Below are 21,457 nucleotides of genomic sequence, written 5' to 3' on the forward strand. Positions count from 1 at the left end.
TACCTCTTTTTGGGCTCTCGAAGCTAGGGCAGTGGTTTAAACCAAGAGATGGGAAACTATAACTATTACTTTATTAAATCAATAACTTAAACTGGATAAACTAGTTAATGAAACTAAAAATATCGAGGGAATAAAAACTTTAACTAATTAAATATATAAAACAAGATTGGATAGGGATGGTGGTGTGTCATAACCACAGCATGTGGGAGTTGGTGGAGACCAGCGAGATCTCGAGCAACCACATCTGCTGCTCGAGGAACTTCGGATCAGAGTTGTTGAGCTGGAGTCCGAGCTGCAGACATTGCAATGCATCAGGGAGGGGGAAGAGTTATCTGGACACTTTGATCCAGGAGGCAGTCACACCCCTGAGGTTAGGTAGTAGTTTAGATTTGGTCAGTGGTCAGGGACAGGCAGATGTGACTGTTGATCAGGCAGGTATGGGGACCCAGGATGCAGTGATGGAGGAGCCTCAGCCCTTGACCTTGTCCAACATGTACGAGGTACTTGATACCTGTGTGGATGAGAACAAAGACTGCAGGGAGGATGGACAAACTGACCACGGCACCATTCAAGTTGCGGGGAAGGGTGACGGAGAGGAGTAAAAGGACTTTTTTTTAATATTCGTTCACGGGATGTGGGCGTCGCTGGCAAGGCCGGCATTTATTGCCCATCCCTAATTGCCCTCGAGAAGGTGGTGGTGAGCCGCCTTCTTGAACCGCTGCAGTCCGTGTGGTGACGGTTCTCCCACAGTGCTGTTAGGAAGGGAGTTCCAGGATTTTGACCCAGCGACAATGAAGGAACGGCGATATATTTCCAAGTCGGGATGGTGTGTGACTTGGAGGGGAACGTGCAGGTGGTGTTGTTCCCATGTAGTAGTGGTAGGGGATAGTATAGTCAGGGGGATAGATACTGTTCTCTGCAGCCACGACCGGGAGTCCCGAAAGCTGTGTTGCCTGCCCGGTGCCAGAGTTAAGGATATCTCCTTGCGGCTGGAAAAGAACTTGGAGCATGAGGGGGAGGATCCAGTTGTCGTGGTCCACGTAGGAACCAACGACATAGGTAGAACGAGGAATGAGGTTCTGCTGAGGGAGTTTGAGGAGCTAGGGTCCAAATTAATAAGCAGAACCTCAAAGGTAATAATCTCTGGATTACTACCCGAACCACGCGCAAATTGGCACAGGGTCAAACAGATCAGAGAGTTAAATGTGTGGCTCGAAGAGTGATGAGGGAGACAGCGGTTTCGATTTATGGGGCACTGGTACCAGTACTGGGGAAAGAGGCAGCTGTTATGTTGGGTCGGGCTCCACTTAAACCGGGCTGGGACCAGTGTCCTGGCGAATCGAATAACTAGGGCTGTAGATAGGGCTTTAAACTAAAAAGGGTGGGGGGGCGGGCAGGTGAGGGGAAATACATCTAAAGAGAAAAGTCAAGGCCAGAGAGCAGTGCAGCAATTTGGGTAAAGATAAGTAGTGTGTGACAGGAAGGGACAGTGAGTTTAGCAGTAATAGTGCATCAGTGAATAAGGTCAAATCAGAGAAAAATAGTAAACAGTTAATATTAAAGGCGCTTTATCTGAATGCATGAAGCAGTCGTAACAAGATAGACGAATTAATGGCACAAATAGAGATAAATGGGTTTGATCGAGTAGCCATTACTGTGGCATGGTTGCAAGATGATCAAGGTTGAGAACTAAATATTCCAGGGTACTTGACGTTTCGAAAAGATAGACAAAATTGAAACGGAGCGGGGGGTAGCCCTGATAATAAGGGATGACATAAGGACAGTAGCGAGAAAGGATCTTAGCTTAGAAGATCAGGAAGTAGAATCAGTATGAACATAAGAAATAGGAGCAGGAGTAGGCCAATCGGCCCCTCGAGCCTGCTCCGCCATTCAATAAGATCATGGCTGATCTGATCCTAACCTCAAATCTAAATTCATGTCCAATTTCCTGCCCGCTCCCCGTAACCCCTAATTCCCTTTACTTCTAGGAAACTGTCTATTTCTGTTTTAAATTTATTTAATGATGTAGCTTCCACAGCTTCCTGGGGCAGCAAATTCCACAGACCTACTACCCTCTGAGTGAAGAAGCTTCTCCTCATCTCAGTTTTGAAAGAGCAGCCCCTTATTCTAAGATTATGCCCCCTAGTTCTAGTTTCACCCATCCTTGGGAACATCCTTACCGCATCCACCCGATCAAGCCCCTTCACAATCTTATATGTTTCAATAAGATCGCCTCTCATTCTTCTGAACTCCAATGAGTAGAGTCCCAATCGACTCAACCTCTCCTCATATGTCCGCCCCCTCATCCCCAGGATTAACCGAGTGAACCTTCTTTGTACTGCCTCGAGAGCAAGTATGTCTTTTCTTAAGTATGGACACCAAAACCGTATGCAGTATTCCAGGTGCGGTCTCACCAATACCTTATATAACTGCAGCAATACCTCCCTGTTTTTATATTCTATCCCCCTAGCAATAAAAGCCAACATTCCGTTGGCCTTCTTGATCACTTGCTGCACCTGCATACTAACCTTTTGACTTTCTTGCACTAGGACCCCCAGATCCCTTTATACTGCAGTACTTTCCAGTTTCTCGCCATTAAGATAATAACTTGCTCTCTGATTTTTCTTGCCAAAGTGCATAACCTCGCATTTTCCAATATTGTATTGCATCTGCCAAATCTCCGCCCACTCACCCAGCCTGTCCATATCCCCTTGTAGGTTTTTTATGTCCTCCTCACTCTCTACTTTCCCTCCCATCTTTATATCATCTGCAAACTTTGATATGTTACACTCGGTCCCCTCCTCCAAATCGTTAATATAGATTGTAAAGAGTTGGGGACCCAGCACCGACTCCTGCGGAACACCACTGGCTACTGGTTGCCAGTCCGAGAATGAACCATTTATCCCAACTCTCTGCTTCCTGTTAGATAACCAATCCTCCACCCATGCCAGAATATTACCCCCAATCCAGTGATTCTTTATCTTGAGCAATAATCTTTTATGTGGCACCTTGTCGAATGCCTTCTGGAAGTCTAAATACACTACGTCCACTGGTTCCCCTTTATCCACCCTGTACGTTATGTCCTCAAAGAACTCAAGCAAATTTGTCAGACATAACTTCCCCTTCATAAAGCCATGCTGACTTTGTCCTATTAAATTATGTTTATCCAAATGTTCCGCTACTGTCTCCTTAATAATAGACTCCAAAATTTTACCCACCACAGATGTTAGGCTATAATTTCCAGCTTTCTGCCTACTACCCTTTTTAAATAAGGGTGTTACATTAGCAGTTTTCCAATCTGCCGGGACCTTTGCCGAGTCCAGAGAATTTTGGAATATTATTACCAAAGCATCCACAATCCCGACTGCCACTTCCCTCAAGACCCTAGGATGTAAGCCATCAGGTCCAGGGGATTTATCCGCCTTGAGTCCCATTAATTTACTGAGTACCAATTCCTTAGTGATTTTAATCGTATTTAGCTCCTCCCCCCCCCAGAGCCCCCTGTTTGTCCAGTGTTGGGATATTCTTAGCGTCCTCTACTGTAAAGACTGAAACAAAATATTTGTTCAGCATTTTTGCCATCTCCATGTTTCCCACCATTAATTTCCCGGTCTCATCCTCTAAAGGACCTACGTTTGCCTTAGCCACCCTTTTTCTTTTTATATAACTGTAGAAACTCTTGCTATCTGTTTTTATATTTTTGCTAATTTATTTTCATAATCTATCTTCCCTTTCTTAATCAATCCTTTAGTTACTTTTTGCTGTCTTTTGAAGACTTCCCAATCTTCTATCCTCCCACTAAGATTGGCTACCTTATATGTCCTTGTTTTTAATTTCTTTACTTAGCCACGGATGGCTGTCCTTTCTTTTACACCCTTTTTTCCTCAGTGGAATATATATTTTTTGAAAGTTGTAAAATAACTCCTTGAATGAACACCATTGTTCATGTACCGTCTTACCCTTTAATCTATTTTCCCAGTCCACTTTAATCAATTCCGCTCTCATACCATCATGGTCTCCTTTATTCAAGCTCAATACACTTGTTTGAGAACCAACCTTCTCACCCTCTAATTGGATATGGAATGTAACCATGTTATGGTCACTCATTCCAAGGGGATCCTTAACTAGGACATTATTAATTAATCCTGGCTCATTACACAGGACCAGGTCCAAGGTTGCCTGCCCCCTTGTAGGATCAGTTACATACTGCTCAAGAAATCCATCCCTAATACACTCAATAAACTCTTCCTCAAGGCTGCCCTGCCCAATTTGATTTGTTCAGTTAATATGATAGTTAAAATCCCCCATAAATATAGCTGTTCCCTTATTACATGCCCTGACTATTTCCTGATTAATACTTCTTCCAGCAGAGTTGCAACTATTAGGAGGCCTATATACTACGCCCACGAGTGTTTTTTTCCCCTTATTATTCCTTATCTCTACCCAAACTGTTTCATTATCCTGATCCTTTGTCCCAATATCATTTCTCTGTATTACAGTGATTCCTTCCTTTATTAACATGGCCACCCCACCTCCCCTTCCTTCCTGCCTGTCCTTCCTGATTGTTAAATACCCTGGCATATTTAATTCCCAGTCATCACCCTGCAGCCATGTTTCTGTAATGGCCACAAGATCATAGAGTCATCGAGTCATACAGCACGGATAGAGGCCCTTCGGCCCATCGTGTCCGCGCCGGCCATCAGCCCTGTCTACTCTAATCCCATATTCCAGCATTTGGTCCGTAGCCTTGTATGCTATGGCATTTCAAGTGCTCATCCAAATGCTTCTTGAATGTTGAGGGTTCCTGCCTCCACAACCCTTTCAGGCAGTGAGTTCCAGACTCCAACCACCCTCTGGGTGAAAAAGTTCTTTCTCAAATCCCCTCTAAACCTCCCGCCTTTTACCTTGAATCTATGTCCCCTTGTTATAGAACCCTCAACAAAGGGAAAAAGCTCCTTAGTATCCATCCTATCTGTGCCCCTCATAATTTTGTACACCTCAATCATGTCCCCCCTCAGCCTCCTCTGCTCCAAGGAAAATAAACCCAATCTTCCCAGTCTCTCTTCATAGCTGAAGCGCTCCAGCCCTGGTAACATCCTGGTGAATCTCCTCTGCACCCTCTCCAAAGCGATCACATCCTTCCTGTAGTGTGGCGACCAGAACTGCACACAGTACTCCAGCTGTGGCCTAACCAGTGTTTTATACAGCTCCATCATAACCTCCTGGCTCTTATATTCTATGCCTCGGCTAATAAAGGCAAGTATCCCATATGCCTTCTTTACCACCTTATCTACCTGTTCCGCCGCCTTCAGGGATCTGTGAACTTGCACACCAAGATCCCTCTGACCCTCTGTCTTGCCTAGGGTCCTCCCATTCATTGTGTATTCCCTTGCCTTGTTAGTCCCTCCAAAGTGCATCACCTCGCACTTTTCTGGGTTAAATTCCATTTGCCACTGTTCCGCCCATCTGACCAACCCATCTATATCGTCCTGCAGACTGAGGCTATCCTCCTCACTATTTACCACCCTACCAATCTTTGTATCATCAGCGAACTTACTGATCATACCTTTTACATTCATATCCAAGTCATTAATGTAGACCACGAACAGCAAGGGACCCAGCACCGATCCCTGTGGTACCCCACTGGCCACAGGCTTCCAGTCACAAAAACAACCTTCGACCATCACCCTCTGCCTTCTGCCACTAAGCCAGTTTTGTATCCAAAGTGCCAAGGCACCCTGGATTCCATGGGCTCGTACCTTCTTGACCAGTCTCCTGTGGGGGACTTTATCGAAGGCCTTACTGAAATCCATGTATACCACATCCACTGCGTTACCCTCATCCACACGCCTAGTCACCCCCTCAAAAAATTCAATCAAATTAGTCAGACATGATCTTCCCTTGACAAAGCCATGTTGACTATCCCTGATTAATCCTTGCTTCTCCCAGTGGAGACTAATTTTGTCCTTCAGAATTTTTTCCAATAATTTTCCTACCACTGATGTTAGGCTCACTGGCCTGTAGTTCCCCGGTTTTTCCCTACTCCCCTTCTTGAATAATGGTATTACATTAGCGGTTCTCCAGTCCTCTGGCACATCCCCTGTGGCCAGAGAGGTTCTGAATATATGTGTCAGAGCCCCCGCAATCTCCTCCTTTGCCTCACACAGTAGCCTGGGATACATTTCGTCCGGGCCTGGGGATTTATCCATTTTTAGGCCTGCTAAAACCGCCAATACCTCCTCCCGCTCGATGTTAATATGTTCGAGTATATCACAGTCCCCCATCCATAGGTAGTTATTTCATAGAATCATATTTGTGCCGTTAACTCGTCCATTTTGTCACGAATGCTACGTGCATTCAGATAAAGAACTTTCAAATATGTTTTGTGACACTTAGTTCCTGCTTTTTCCTTTTTTAACACTTTACCTTTTACTCCATACCTTCTGTCCCTTCCTGACACGCTTTCCTCTGTCTCCCTGCTCAGGTTCCCAACCCCCTGCCACAGCTTTGATGCTGGGTTAATCGCCTTACGCCTTCTAGTTTTTATTTTATCTGTCGTGCCTAAAGTACACTTTCTTTCCGCTGCTCTACGCTTTTCCCTTTCACTTGTTCTTGAACAACTGTTTGTACTATTTGTATTGTAGATTTCCCCTGGGTCTTCCCCTCTCTTGCTGCTCTCAACTTTATTCCCTTCTGACTCCCCGCTCAGGTTCCCACCCCCCTGCCACTCTAGTTTAAACCTTCCCCAACAGCACTAGCAAAAACCCCCGTGAGGACATTGGTCCCGGTCCTGCTCGGGTGTAACCAGTCCCGCTTGTACAGGTCCCACCTTCCCCAGAACCGGTCCCAATGTCCCAGGAATCTAAATGGGTGGAGATAAGAAATAACAAGGGGCAGAAAACACTGGTGGGAGTAGTTTATAGGCCTCCTAATAGGAGTTGTATCGTTGGGCAGAGTATTAATCATAAAATAAGAGGAGTTGTAACAAAGATAATGTAATAATTATGGGGGACTTTAATCTTCATATAGCCTGGGCAAACAAAATTGACAAAAAGGAGTTTGGAGAACGAGTTCATGGAATACATTCGAGACAGTTTTCTAGAATACGTCATGGAACCACAACAGGCTATTTTAGAATTTGTCTTGTGTAATGAGAAAATGTGTAGTTAGTAATCTCATAGTAAGAGATCTTCTGGGGAAGAGTGATTATAATGTGATAGAAGTTCACATTGAGTTCGAGAGTGATGCACTTATGTTGAGACTCTAGTTTTGAACTTAAGAACATAAGAAATAGGAGCAGGAGCAGTAGGCCATACGGCCCCTCGAGCCTGCTCCGCCATTCAATCGGATCATGGCTGATCTTCAACCTCAACTCCACTTTCCTGCCCGATCCCCATATCCCTTGATTCCCTTAGAGTCCAAAAATCTATCGATCTCAGTCTTGAATATACTAAACGACTGAGTAACCACAGCCATCTGGGGTAGAGAATTCCAAATAATCACCACCCTCTGAGTGAAGAAATTCCTCCTCTTCTCAGTCCTAAATGTCCGACCCCTTATCCTGAGACTATGACCCCTAGTTCTAGACTCTCCAGCCAGGGGAAACAGCCTCTCAGCACTTACCCTGTCAAGCCCTCTTAGAATCTTATATGTTTCAATGAGATCACCTCTCATTCTTCTAAACTCCAGAGAGTATAGGTCCAGTCTACTCAATCTTTCCTCATAGGGCAACCCTCTCATCCCAGGAATCAATCCAGTGAACCTTTGTTGCACCGCCTCTAAGGCAAGTATATCCTTCCTTAGACAAGGCGACCAAAGCTGTACACATTATTCCTGGCATTACTTCACTCAGAGGGTTGTGAATCTTTGGAATTCTCTACCCCAGAGGGCTGTGGATGCTCAATCGTTGAGTATATTCAAGACTGAGATCGATAGATTTTTGGACTCTAGGGGAATCAAGGGGTATGGGGATCGGGCGAGAAAGTGGAGTTGAGGTCGAAGGATAGCCATGATTGTATTGAATGGTGGAGCAGGCTCGGGGGGGCCATATGGCCTACTCCTATTCCTAATGTACTTATGTCACAGTGACTGGGACACTTACACTACTGACATTATTTAAAGTAGCTGGTTTTTCCCAGCAACTGCGCACAGTCCACTAATCCAGTTTGTGAAGCTCGTCCTGTATCCAGTTTTCGCTCCCGTTCTTTTAAAGTTACTATTCCGCCGTTTCTTACCGTATTTCTGCCTCTGCGGCGGCCGTAGTTCCTCCTCACAAGATTCTTGTAGTTCTCATTTTTCTTGGTCAAATAATAATACAGAACGCAATCTGCTACACACTGTGAAAATAGGACAAGGGCAGGTTAGGACAATGCTGTGCCTATGGTAACATATTTATATTATTTTTATGTACTGCTGCAACAGATTTGCAATCCTAATGCACTCAAAAGACATTAACGCGTCATGGACGGACACGTATCCATAGTTTCTCCACATCCAGCAGTTCTGGTTTGGAGAGATCCTCATTGACAGAGCTACTAGACAGTAGGATTAGTTTTGGACTGCTCCAACGAAAAGCCGGTACAGAAATGATGGGCCCAATGGCCTCCTTCTGTGCTGTAAACTTCTATGGTTCTAAGTTGAAACCCTATAAACCATCATCTCAACCAGCTCACTCCAGCACACACATTTGAGCCAGGGAACCCAGCTAGCACCTTCTCTGGGCTTGACCAGATAATCTAGGCAGGGCTGAGGGAGTGCTGCAAATGTCATCTTTTGGATGAGATAGTAAATCATGGCCCTTCTGCCAGTCCATACAAGATCCAGTGGCACTATTTGAGTGAGAGCAGTAAGGTCTACCAGTGTATGGGCCAACACTTACCCCTCAACCAAAAATCATTTGTTTCATTTGCTGTCCATGGGACCTTGCTGTGTACAAATGGGTTGCCGCGTTTGCCCACATTACTGTGACTGCACTTCAAAAGTAATTCGTTGGCTGTGAAGCATTTTGGGATATCCCGAGGATGTGAAAGGTGTTATTTAAATGCAAGCTCATTCTTTCTTTCTTTCCCCACCACAGCACAAGGATCTCTATTTTGCTAAACAAATCCTGTGACCATATCTAGGAATGGAGCACAAAAACCCCAACTGCCATGGAGACTGAAGGATTCCATAAAGAGTTTCCTGGCGGCAAAGTCCATTTGTTTGGTTAAATGCTTTCCTTGTTCACGACAACTTCTGCAGCGCTGAGCAGTAAGTATGGCGCAATTCTGGTGGTCCTTATGCACCACACTGCAGTGCTGTCCAACTAGATATTCATTGATTTGTCATAGATTTGTTCTTTGAAGAGACACAGGGCCAGCCAAGTGTATGTAACTGTCTGTGCCCCTGCCCCTTAGGCTTCAGCCACCTGGACACAAGCATCTTAATGCTATCAAAGGCAAAAAAGTAAAACAGTAGGAGTTTTCAGCAGGAATTGGCTTAGCCCCTTTGTCTTTTGAGACTACCATTTTAAAGAGTACTTGCCTCTTGGTTGAGCTCTGTAATGGAGTGTGCCTCAGGGACCACTGCGTGAGAAATTTTAATTGCAACAGCCTCATGAGGAGTACTGCTTGCATCTGGTACTGGTGCTCACTTCCTCTAAGGTTGAAGCACTTGAGCTGCATGATCAGGAAGCATTCTTGTGCTAAGGAGACTGCGCAGCAGTCTGTAACCCAGTACCGATGAAAGACAAATCCATTCTAACCCATCAATTCTCCTGTTTTGATGATTCCCTACGTATTTGTTTGTGGAGCATGAACAAAGAAGAATGGAGGTTTATAGGGGAGTATATAATGGAAGACTTTGCCCAAATTGAAATCTAAATTTTGGGCTGATAGAAGGATGCTGTGATTGGTATCAATCTGTAACAAATCCTGACCCGACAGTTAGCTTCTACTTTACATTATAACAAAGGTGCACTGACAACACAAACACACCTGTAAGTAAATTGCTGTAAGCTCAGTATCGCTCATATCTTGTGACTCGCTCTGTACTGGGAGTTGGTACAGTAATGGCAGCACTATGCTCACTCTGCAGCATTGCCACCATTTTCTCATCATCTCTTTAACAACCCTCCTTCCCTTTCCTCAGTTCCACTCTCTTTCACAGGATTCACCATCAACGGCCAGATTCTTGCCTGGCTGTCGATTCAGCTGTGCTGGTATGAGGCCTACGTTTTATATGATGCACAAAGCCCATTTACATCTTCCCTCTTCTACTCCATATTGAAAACAATCACTTTAATAAGTCATTCTGTACAGTCACACAGTGAGTGACCCATACCCTGAATAAGCAGTGATCTGTACAGTTACACAGTAAATTCTGTAACCATACCTTTGAAAGGGGGGGGGGGGGGGGAGGCGGAGATCCAATAGATCTTTCATAGAATAGAATTGTCACAGCACGGAATAAGGCCAATCGGCCCATCTGTTCCATGCCAGCTCTCTGCAAGAGCAGTCCAGCTAGTCCCACTCCCCGCCCTATCCCCGTAGCCTTGCAATTTTTTTCCCTTCATGTCTTTACCAAATTCTCTTTTGAAAGCCACGATTGAATCTGCTTCCACCACCCTCTCAGACAGAGCATACCCGATCATAACTACTCGCTGTGTAAAAAAGTTTATCCTCATGTCGCCTTTGGTTCTTTCGCCAATCACCTTAAAACTATGACCTCTGGTTCTTGACCCTTTCGCCAATGGGAACAGTTTCTCTCTATCTACTCTGTCTAGACCCATCATGATTTTGAATACCTCTATCAAATCTCCTCTCAAACTTCTCTGCTCCTGTCACAGTAAGTGAATAGGTAGTTGAGATATCGGATGGGTTAAAAATTGATAAAGAGGACATACTAGAAAGGCTAGCTGTACTTAAAGTAGATAAGTCACCCGGTCCGGATGGCATGCATCCTAGATTGCTGAAGGAAGTAAGGGTGGAAATTGTGGAGGTACTGGCCATAATCTTCCAATCATCCTTAGATACTGGGGTGGTGCCAGAGGACTGGAGAATTGCAAATGTTGCAGCCTTGTTCAAAAAAGGGTATAAGGATAAACCCAGCAACTACAGGCCAGTCAGTTTAACCTCGGTGATGGGGAAACTTTTAGAAACGATAATCTGGGACAAAATTAACAGTCACTTGGACAAATGTGGATTAATTACGGAAAGCCAGCATGGATTTGTTAAAGGCAAATCATGTTTAACTAACTTGATTGAGTTTTTTTGATGAGGTAACAGAGGGTCGAAGACGACAATTCGGTTGATGTGGTGTATATGGACTTCCAAAAGGCGTTTGATAAAGTGCCGCATAATAGACTTGTCAGCAAATTTGAAGCCCATGGAATAAAGGGGACAATGGCAGCATGGGTACGAAATTGGCTAAGTAATAGGAAACAGAGAGCAGTGGTGAACGGATATTTTTCGGATTGGAAGGAGGTATACAATGGTGTTCCCCAGGGGTTGGTACTAGGACCATTGCTTTTTTTGATATATATTAATGACATGGACTTGGGTGTACAGGACACAATTTCAAAATTTGCAGATGACACTAAACTTGACAGAGCAGTGAACAGTGAGGAGGACAGTAATAGACTTCAAGAAGACATAGGCAGGCTGGTGGAATGGGCGGACACATGGCAGATGAAATTCAACGCAGAAATGTGTGAAGTGATACATTTTGGTAGGAAGAACGAGGAGAGGCAATATAAACTAAAGGGTACAATTCTAAAATCGGTGCAGGAACAGAGAGATCTGGGGGCATATGTGCACAAATCATTGAAGGTGGCAGGGCTGGTTGAGCAAGCGGTTAAGAAAGCATACGGGATCCTGGGCTTTATAAATAGAGGCAGAGAGTACAAAAGCAAGGAGTTTATGATGAACCTTTACAAAACTGTGGTTTGGCTACAACTATTGTGTCCAGTTCTGAGCACCACTTTAGGAAGGATGTGAAGGTCTTAAAGAGGGTGCAGAAGAGATTTACCAGAATGATTCCAAGGATGAGGGACTTCAGTTACATGGATAGACTGGAGAAGCTGGGGTTGTTCTCCTTAGAGCAGAGAAGGTTGAGTGGAAGGGTCTGGACACAGTAGCCAGAGAGAAACTGCTCCCATTGGCAGAAGGGTCAAGAACCAGAGGAGGTCGATTTAAGGTGATTGGCAAAAGAACCGAAATGAACATGAGAAAAAACTTTTTTTTTTAAACACAGCGAGTGGTTGTGATCTGGAATGTACTGCCTGAGAGGATGGTGGAGGCAGATTCAATCATGGCTTTCAAATGGGATTTGGTAAGTACTTGAAAGGAAAAAATTTGCAAGACTACGGGGATAGGGCAGGGGAGTGGGACGAGCTGGATTGCTCTTGCAGAGAGCCCACACGGACTCGACGGGCCGAATGGCCACCTTCCTTGCTGTGACCAGAGAAAACAGGAGCAAGAGTAGGCCATTCGGCCCTTTGGGCCTGCTCCGCCATTCAAAATGATAATGGCTGATCGTCTAACTCAGTACCCTGTTCCCGCTTTTTCCCCCATATCCCTTGATCCCTTTAGCATTAAGAAATATATCTATCTCCTTCTTGAATACATCTAATGACTTGGCCTCCACTGCCTTCTGTGGTAGAGAATTCCACAGGTTCACCACCCTCAGTGAAGAAATTTCTCCTCATCTCTGTTCTAAATGGCATACCCCGTATCCTGAGACTGTGACGCCTGGTTCAGGACTCCCCAGCCATCGGGAACATCCTCCCTGCATCTAGTCTGTCTAGTCCTGTTAGAATTTTATATGTTTCGATGAGATCATCTCTCATTCTTCTAAACTCTAGTGAATATAGTCCTAGTCGACCCAATCTCTCCTCATATGTCAGTCCTGCCATCCCAGGAATCAGTCTGGTAAACCTTCGTTGCACTCCCTCCATGGCAAGGACATCCTTCCTCAGATAAGGAGACCAAAACTGCACACAATATTCCAGATGTGGTCTCACCAAGGCTCTGTATAACTGCAGTAGGATATCCCTGCTCCTGTACTCGAATCCTCTTGCAATGAAGGCCAACATACCATTCGCCTTCCTAACTGCTTGCTGCACCTGAATGTTCGCTTTCAGCGACTGGTGTACAAGGACACCCGGGTCTCGTTGCACCTCCCCTTTTCCCAATCTATCACCATTCAGATAATAATCTGCCTGTTTTTACAACCAAAGTAGATAACCTCACATTTATCCACATTATACTGCATCTGCCATGTTCTTGCCCACTCACCCAACTTGTCTAAATCACATTGGAGCCTCTTTGCATCCTCCTCACAGCTCACATTCCACCCCAGCTTTGTGTCGTTTGCAAACTTGGAAATGTTACATTCAGTTCCCTCATCCAAATCATTGATATATATTGTGAATAGCTGGGGCCCAAGCACTGATCTCTGCGGTACCCCACTAGTCACTGCCTGACACCCGGAAAAAGATCCGTTTATTCTTACTCTCTGTTTCCTTTCTGTCAGCCAATTCTCAATCCATGCCAGTATATTCCCTCCAATCCCATGTGCTTTAATTTTGCACACTAACCTCTTGTGTGGGACCTTATCAAAAGCCTTCTAAAAATCCAAATACACCACATAGACTGGTTCTCCCCTAGCTATTCTACTAGTTACATCCTCAAAAAACTCCAGTAGATTTGTTAAGCATGATTTCCCCATCATAAACCCATGCTGACTTTGTCCAATTCCGTTAATGCCCTCCAAGTGTTCTGTTATCACATCTTTTATAATAGACTCTAGCATTTTCCCCACTACTGATGTTAGGCTAACTGGTCTGTAATTCCTTGTTTTTTCTCTCCCTCCTTTTTTAAAAAATAGTGGGGTTCCATTTGCCACCCTCCAATCTGTAGGAACTGTTCCAGAGTCCATAGAATTTTGGGCGATGATCATCAATGCATCCACTATTTCCATTCTATGATTCTCCAGTCTACCTACGTAACTGAAGTCCCTCATCCCTGGAATCATTCTAGTAAATGTTTTCTGCACACTCTGAGACCTTCACATCCTTCCTAAATTGCGGTGCCCAGAATTGGACACAACACTCCAGTTGTGGCCGAACCAGTGTTTTATAAAGGTTCATCATAACCTCCTTGGTTTTGTCCTGTATGCCTCTATTTATAAAGCCCAGGATCCTGTATGCCTCTATTTATAAAGCCCAGGATCCCGTATGCTTTCTTAACCGGTCCTGCCACCTTCAACGATTTGTGCACATATAGGCTCTGTAAACATCCCCATCCTCAACAATGGCGGAGTCCAGCACATGAGTGCAAAAGACAAGGCTGAAGCGTTTGCAACCATCTTCAGCCAGAAGTGCCGAGTGGATGATCCATCTCGGCCTCCTCCCAATATCCCCACCATCACAGAAGCCAGTCTTCAGCCAATTCGATTCACTCCACATGATATCAAGAAACAGCTGAGTGCACTGGATACAGCAAAGGCTATGGGCCCTGACAACATCCCGGCTGTAGTGCTGAAGACTTGTGCTCCAGAACTAGCTGCGCCTCTAGCCAAACTATTCCAGTACAGCTACAACAATGTGGAAAATTGCCCAGGTATGTCCTGTCCACAAAAAGCAGGACAAATCCAAATCGACCAATTACCGCCCCACAGTTTACTCTCAATCATCAGCAAAGTGATGGAAGGTGTCGTCGACAGTGCTATTAAGCAGCACTTATCTGCTCACCGATGCTCAGTTTGGGTTCCGCCAGGACCACTCAGCTCCAGACCTCATTACAGCCTTAGTCCAATCATGGACAAAAGAGCTGAATTCCTGAGGTGAGGTGAAAGTGACTGCCCTTGACATCAAGGCAGCATTTGATCAAGTATGGCACCAAGGAGCCCTAGTAAAATTGAAGGCAATGGGAATCAGGGGGAAAACTCTCCAGTGGCTGGAGTCATACCTAGCACAAAGGAAGATGGTAGTGGTTGTTGGAGGCCAATCATCTCAGCCCCAGGACAACGATGTAGGAGTTCCTCAGGGCAGTGTCCTAGGCCCAACCATCTTCAGCTGCTTCATCAATAACCTTCCCTCCATCATAAGGTCAGAAATGGGGATGTTTGCTGATGATTGCACAGTGTTCAGTTCCATTCGCAACCCCTCAGATAATGAAGCTGTCCGAGCCCGCATGCAGCAAGACCTGGACAACATCCAGGCTTGGGCTGATAAGTGGCAAGTAACATTCGCGCCAGACAAGTACCAGGCAATGACCATCTCCAACAAGAGAGAATCTAACCACCTCCCCTTGACATACAATGGCATTAGCATCGCTGAATCCCCCACCATCAACATCCTGGGGGTCACCATTGACCAGAAACTTAACTGGACCAACCACATAAATACTGTGGCTACAAGAGCAGGTCAGGCTGGGTATTCTGCGGTGAGTGACTCACTTCCTGACTCCCCAAAGCCTTTCCACCATCTACAAGGCACAAGTCAGAAGTGTGATGGAATACTCTCCACTTGCCTGGATGAGTGCAGCTCCAACAACACTCAAGAAGCTCGACATCATCCCGGACAAAGCAGCCCGCTTGATTGGCACCCCATCCACCACCTTCAACATTCACTCCCTTCACCACCGGCGCACTGTGGCTGCAGTGTGTACCATTCACAGGATGCACTGCAGCAACTCGCCAAGGCTTCTTCGACAGCACCTCCCAAACCCGTGACCTCTACCACATAGAAGGACAAGGGCAGCAGGCACATAGGAACAACACCACCTGCACGTTTCCCTCCAAGTCACACATCATCCCGACTTGGAAATATATCGCCGTCGCTGGGTCAAAATCCTGGAACTCCCTTCCTAACAGCACTGTGGGAGAACCTTCACCACACTGACTGCAGCGGTTCAAGGCAGCAGCTCACCACCACCTTCTCAAAGGCAATTAGGGATGGGCAATAAATGCTGGCCTTGCCAGCGACGCCCACATCCCATGAATGAATAAAAAAAAAATACCCCCAGATCTCTGTTCCTGCACCCCTTTTAGAATTATACCCTTTAGTTTATATTGCCTCTCCTCGTTCGTACCAAAATGTTTCACTTCACACTTTGTGAAGTCCACCTTCAGGCCTCCCATCAGGGCCTCATTTAGTCAGATGCTGGAAACCAAACTTGGATGAATACAATTGTTTTTCCCTCTTTTTCATGTTTTTATAAAAGTGTTGTCGGCATCACCCGGTTTGGAAATATGACTGATCCAAACAGTACAAGGGAACTGAATTAATTATTCATAATCTCCTCCCTCAATCAATAGCTTGATTGCTGCTAATGTTAATTCAGTATGATATATTCTCACTCCTTAAAACAGGAATATTATACTTGCTCAATAAAATATAAATGAATGAGATCTTAGCAAGAAGCTGTGCCAAGGTGAAAATTATTTTTGCAAATCATTTTCTGGTGAAATGTTATCACTGTACCAGAGAGCTACAGAGAATTAAAGCCTCTCAAATACAGACAGCTGCATTCCACTCTGGTGAGCCCGTTTGCCTCACTGCCTCACAAGTTGCCACTGTTCCAAGGAGTCCAATCAATCAAAGCACACAACAGTGAAAACCGCTGACTCATTTCACACCTCATTTCAGTTTTAAACCTTTCAGGAAAAAGGAAGGTACATGGGCACAGGCATTAAACCACCAACTTCGGGTACTTAACACCTTGGCAATGGGTCCAAGTTTGAGATGGTGAACGGGTGAGGGTGAGATAGTGGATGGGCAGAAGTTGAGGTGTGGGTTGAGGTGGCAGATAATCCAGGTGCAAGGTGGTGATGAGTTGGGGGGGGGCAGTGGTGCATGGGGGAGTTTGGGTACGTGTGGGCAGTACAATGGGAGAACCGTAGCACAATGGCATGGAGTAAACAGGCTCAGATTAGAGTTCCTCACTCTACTGAGTTCTCAATCTAGGGTGTGTTGCTGTACCAAGGTGATGGGTTTCCACTTGATACTTCACCAGACAGAGGGAAATACTGAAATGGGAATCATTTCTGTCACAGTGGTCAGCTCAAATGCAAAATGTGGAGGAAGTCACGTGCTTGCTTTCTCAACCATAGCGTGCATATAGCCTGAGGCCCAAGGAGACTTACAAGTAAATAAATGCTGGCCTCGCCAGCGACGCCCACATCCCGTGAACGAATAAAAAGTGACAAATCCCCACACAATATAGATACTCTTAGGAAACCGTCCATCCAACCAGCATCACAAAGCTTCACAACTACTGTTTCTAATTTACATCAATGACTTAGATTCAGAAACTCAATGCAAATTGGTCAAATTTACAGACAATACCAAATTAGGAGCAGTGGAGTCGGAGAAGGTAGCCTAGAAATTACAAGTGCAAAATATTGCACATAGGAAGGAAAAGTGGGTGACAGGTACTCCATGAACAGAGTTGAAATAGTTACGGACTCTTAGTAGACTTGATGTTCAACTTGTCTAACCAATGCAAAGCAGCAATGAAGAAAGTCAATAAAGCATTGAACTATGCAGTCAGAGACAGTAAAATATTATTCAGAGGAAGTTGTAATCAAATTGTAGTAGTGTGCTCTGGTCAGTCCACAGCTTGAGCAGTGCATCCAGTTCTGGTTACAGAAACATAATAGCGCTGGAGGTGGTGTAGAGAAGAACCATAAAGCTGGCCTCATGTCAAAGGACAGAGTTATGAGGCAAGACTGGAGAAACTTGAGGCTTTTAAGCCTGGAAAGGAGGCATCCAAGAGGTGATCTTATAAAGGTATACAATTCAGTAAGTGGTATGGAAAAGGTTAATCTGAAAAATTACTTTAAATTAAATTGCAAGAGTAAAACAAAAGGACTCAGATTTAAACTACTAAAAGTCAAATTTAGGACTATCAAGAAGTTCACCTTCGCACATAGAGTAATTAAAAGGTGGAATGGGCTCCCATATACAGCAATGGAGGTAAAATCCTTGGAATCATTTAAGAAATAATTGGATGCAGCAATGGGGGACAAAGGGTCTTTCTGGATGGATGAATTAAGATGGGCCGAGTGGTGGCCTTCATCTATAATTATCTTGTGATCCGTGACAAGACACCATTTGTCACAGAAGACGCCAAAGGCCACCCCTCCCCCCTCATTCCTATGATCATTCTTTCATCACAATCGTGGTAAAGCTCACCCAACCATGAACCGCTCACTGCCAGCTCCTGGACAGTCAACTGTGGCACTTAATCAGCACCAACCAACTGCTTGTTATCTGCATCCTTGATTGTATCATTGGCCACCCAGTGCTGATGTCAATAACCTTTTCACAGGGTTAGTAACAGAGATCAACTGACATTCTTCAGTACTGCCAGTAGCCGAGGTGCTCGTCACACCAGTGCCATTTGGGTGTATACTTGTGCACCTGAGTTAGGATGAGCAAGGGTAGGGGAGGGAGGAGTGCAATGATAGGCTATTAAGGCTACAGTCAGCTTCTGTGATTTGACTGCCTGCTCAAAATGCCACATGTAGAAACCAATTGTCTCTACCTGACACAGACCCTATACAAGGAGATACCATGGGAAGCACTGGATTTGGTTGATTTACTGACAGTGACTCAATCAATTCAACCCTACACCATACACCGGAGGGAGGGGGAGGGGGAGGGGGGAAAGAGAGGGGGTTGATGTATGCAACACTTGCAATTCTGCACAATCTCAAACCTTAAATTCCAGCTGGACAGGAGGGACACCAACCAGTGTGCATCGTACAACACATTGTCATTTCCCATTACCTAAATCCAAGTGAAAGACTGTGCACCATCAGTAGCTGGGAGCACCCTTAAACATTAAGAAAACCCTGAGGTAAGATGGTTAGAAGATTCAGTCCATGAGTTATCAGAGATTGAAACTGGTAAACAGGACTATAAACAGCTGCAGGGCCCAGCTATTAATTGTTAACTTTGAACAGACTGGGACTTACTCCAAGTCAAAATGTGAAATAACCTCTGATTCAAAGATACTGTTGTTAAACAGTCTCCAGGCTACTGATAAAGATAGAATTGCAGGCCAGGCGATATACCGATTCAATTAAGTTTCAGCAAATGGATGCAGGTTGTCCAATCATTTTGAAGGTCAATTTCCCTTTTACCTCAAATAGACCACATGGAAGAGGGAGGAAAAAACAGCACTTTTGCCAAAGAAATCAAATGAGACACTGAGTACGGTTTGAAGATTTTCTTTGTAACACTATACAGTTGACTCTGACTGCCTATGATTTATAATGGAAATGAGAACAATTCATACAATAGCAGAAACTGTAAATACTGCTCTGTCTGTTACTGGTCTTTGATTGGACTGCCTATGCTGTTTGCAAATAATCATAAACAATTTTACAACACCAAGTTATAGTCCAGCAATTTTATTTTAAATTCACAAGCTTTCGGAGACTTCCAAGGAGGAAGTCTCCGAAAGCTTGTGAATTTAAAATAAAATTGCTGGACTATAACTTGGTGTTGTAAAATTGTTTACAATTGTCAACCCCAGTCCATCACCGGCATCTCCACATCATGCAAATAATCAGGTTCTGCAAAACATTCCTTGCAATTTCTAAATTTAAAGTTTGGTTGCAACTTTATGGCAATTTCTTCTCCACCTCTGAAGTGAGCACCTTCAATATTTCTAGCACTGAAGCAAACTCGTGAGCACCAACTAATCCAGAAAAGGATGTGTACACAGGGCTTCAATACAACAGATCCCATGTTTCTAATAAGCATACAATTTAGACATTTCACAAAATGAGGCCCAAGCTTTTTAAACATGTATGCTATGCTTTGTGATACAAGGGAGCGAGAGATAGAGAGAGAGAGAAAGAGAGCGTGAGAGAGAGAGAGAAAGGAGAGAGAGAGAAAGGAGAGAGTCAGTGTCAGTGTATGAGACACTAATTAGAATGCGTTATAACAAATTCTAACAAAACACAACAAATCTAAAAGATTTTACATCAAAGATTGTTACAGGCAGCATATGGCTTTCTCACCGCTGCGGGCAGGCTCAATGGACTTCAAGCAAATCAGTTGAAGATGGCATGAGAAAAATAAGAAGGAATATCACAGATTCTTTTCCCAAAGAACAGTCGTGTCGTGAGGCCACTTACCTTTCTCTCCAGGTAAGACGCTATCAAGCCAAAGTTTTTTGGGTGCTGAACAAACCTGGTGAAACCAGAAATCTCTCATCAGTAACACAAATAATCAGCTGAAGGGTAAAAGCTTAATAAAAACTCAATGATTCTTCTCCTGAGTCAGTGTCTGGCAGAAAGCAAAGCAAGTTATTCATTAACTTGCAGTCGTCATTATATTGTACCAACAGCAAAGTGCATCAGAGCAACATTCTGCACCGCAAAACCAAAAAGGTATATGAATCCTTGTATCCCATCTGTGGCAAATCAATCGAAACTGATCGATGTAAAAGGCAAAGCAAAAAACAACAAAAAAAAAGCACTATCAAAGTGAAGGCACAGCCAGTTCTGGTAACATATTTACAAGTGAACCACAAGGGCCTTTCCAAGGTCACAGATAACCACTTCCATGCCACAACTTTAATGTCTTTCCAAGTAAGTGGACTCTTCTAAACTCCCATGTTGCAAATGTTCTACTTTTAAGAGGATCAATATTCGGTGGTTACAATGTTACGCTCAAATACCCACCTACCCAGAAAATCTTAGCTCTGCAAACCCTCCATTAACTGGGAGGACTAGCAGTAAACTGCACTGGCAATGTTACGTACCTAGACAACAGAGCTCCCACGCTAAGCAGCGCAAAGCAAGGAGTAGAAGGGAATGCTCCATTGCTACAAGACATCTGACTTAACCTAAAACCTGTCAGAAAGCAATACAATTTATTATATATAAAGTGCCAATATTATAGTAGGTACAGCACACGAGGAGGCCATTCAGCCCATTGTGCCTGTGCCAGCTCTTTCAAAGAGCTATCCAATTAGTCCCATTCTCCTGCTCTTTCCCCATAGCCCTGTAAATATTTTCCCTTTTTGAAAGTTTCTATTGAATCTGCTTCCACCACCCTTTCAGACAGTGCATTCCAAATCATTACAACTCGCTGAGTAAAAAAAATTTTCCTCATGTTGCCTCTGGTTCTTTTGCCGATCATCTTAAATCTGTGTCTTCTGGTTACCGACCCTTCTGCCACTGGAAACGGTTTCTCTTTATTTACTCTATCAAAACCGTTCGTGATTTTGAACATCTCTATCAAATCTCTCGTTAATCTTTTCTGTTCGAAGGAGAACAACCTCAGCTTCTCCAGTCTCTCCACATAACTGAAGTCCTTCATTCCTGGTACCATTCTAGTAAATCTCTTCTGCACCCTCTCTAAGGCCTTGACATCCTTCCTAAAGTGTGATGCCCAGAACTGAACACAATACCCCAGCTGCAGCCTATCCAGTGTTTTATAAAGATTTAGCATTAC

At 44.4% G+C, this 21,457-nt stretch overlaps 1 protein-coding gene across 2 annotated transcripts in view; it reads right to left on the reverse strand.

Annotated features, from left to right (window-relative positions):
* The window catches only part of ncor1 (nuclear receptor corepressor 1), a 334,377-nt gene that overhangs the window by 186,140 nt on the left and 126,780 nt on the right, over positions 1-21,457 (reverse strand). For both annotated transcript variants that reach the window (XM_068008588.1, XM_067967875.1), the window contains 2 exons: positions 20,134-20,188; positions 8,235-8,336 (listed from right to left, as the gene is read on the reverse strand). In XM_068008588.1, coding sequence (XP_067864689.1) covers positions 8,235-8,336; positions 20,134-20,188 — 157 coding nt within the window. The remainder of the gene's footprint in view (positions 1-8,234; positions 8,337-20,133; positions 20,189-21,457) is intronic.

The sequence above is a fragment of the Heptranchias perlo genome, chromosome 28 (assembly GCF_035084215.1).
Source record: "Heptranchias perlo isolate sHepPer1 chromosome 28, sHepPer1.hap1, whole genome shotgun sequence".
Taxonomy (NCBI): domain Eukaryota; kingdom Metazoa; phylum Chordata; class Chondrichthyes; order Hexanchiformes; family Hexanchidae; genus Heptranchias; species Heptranchias perlo.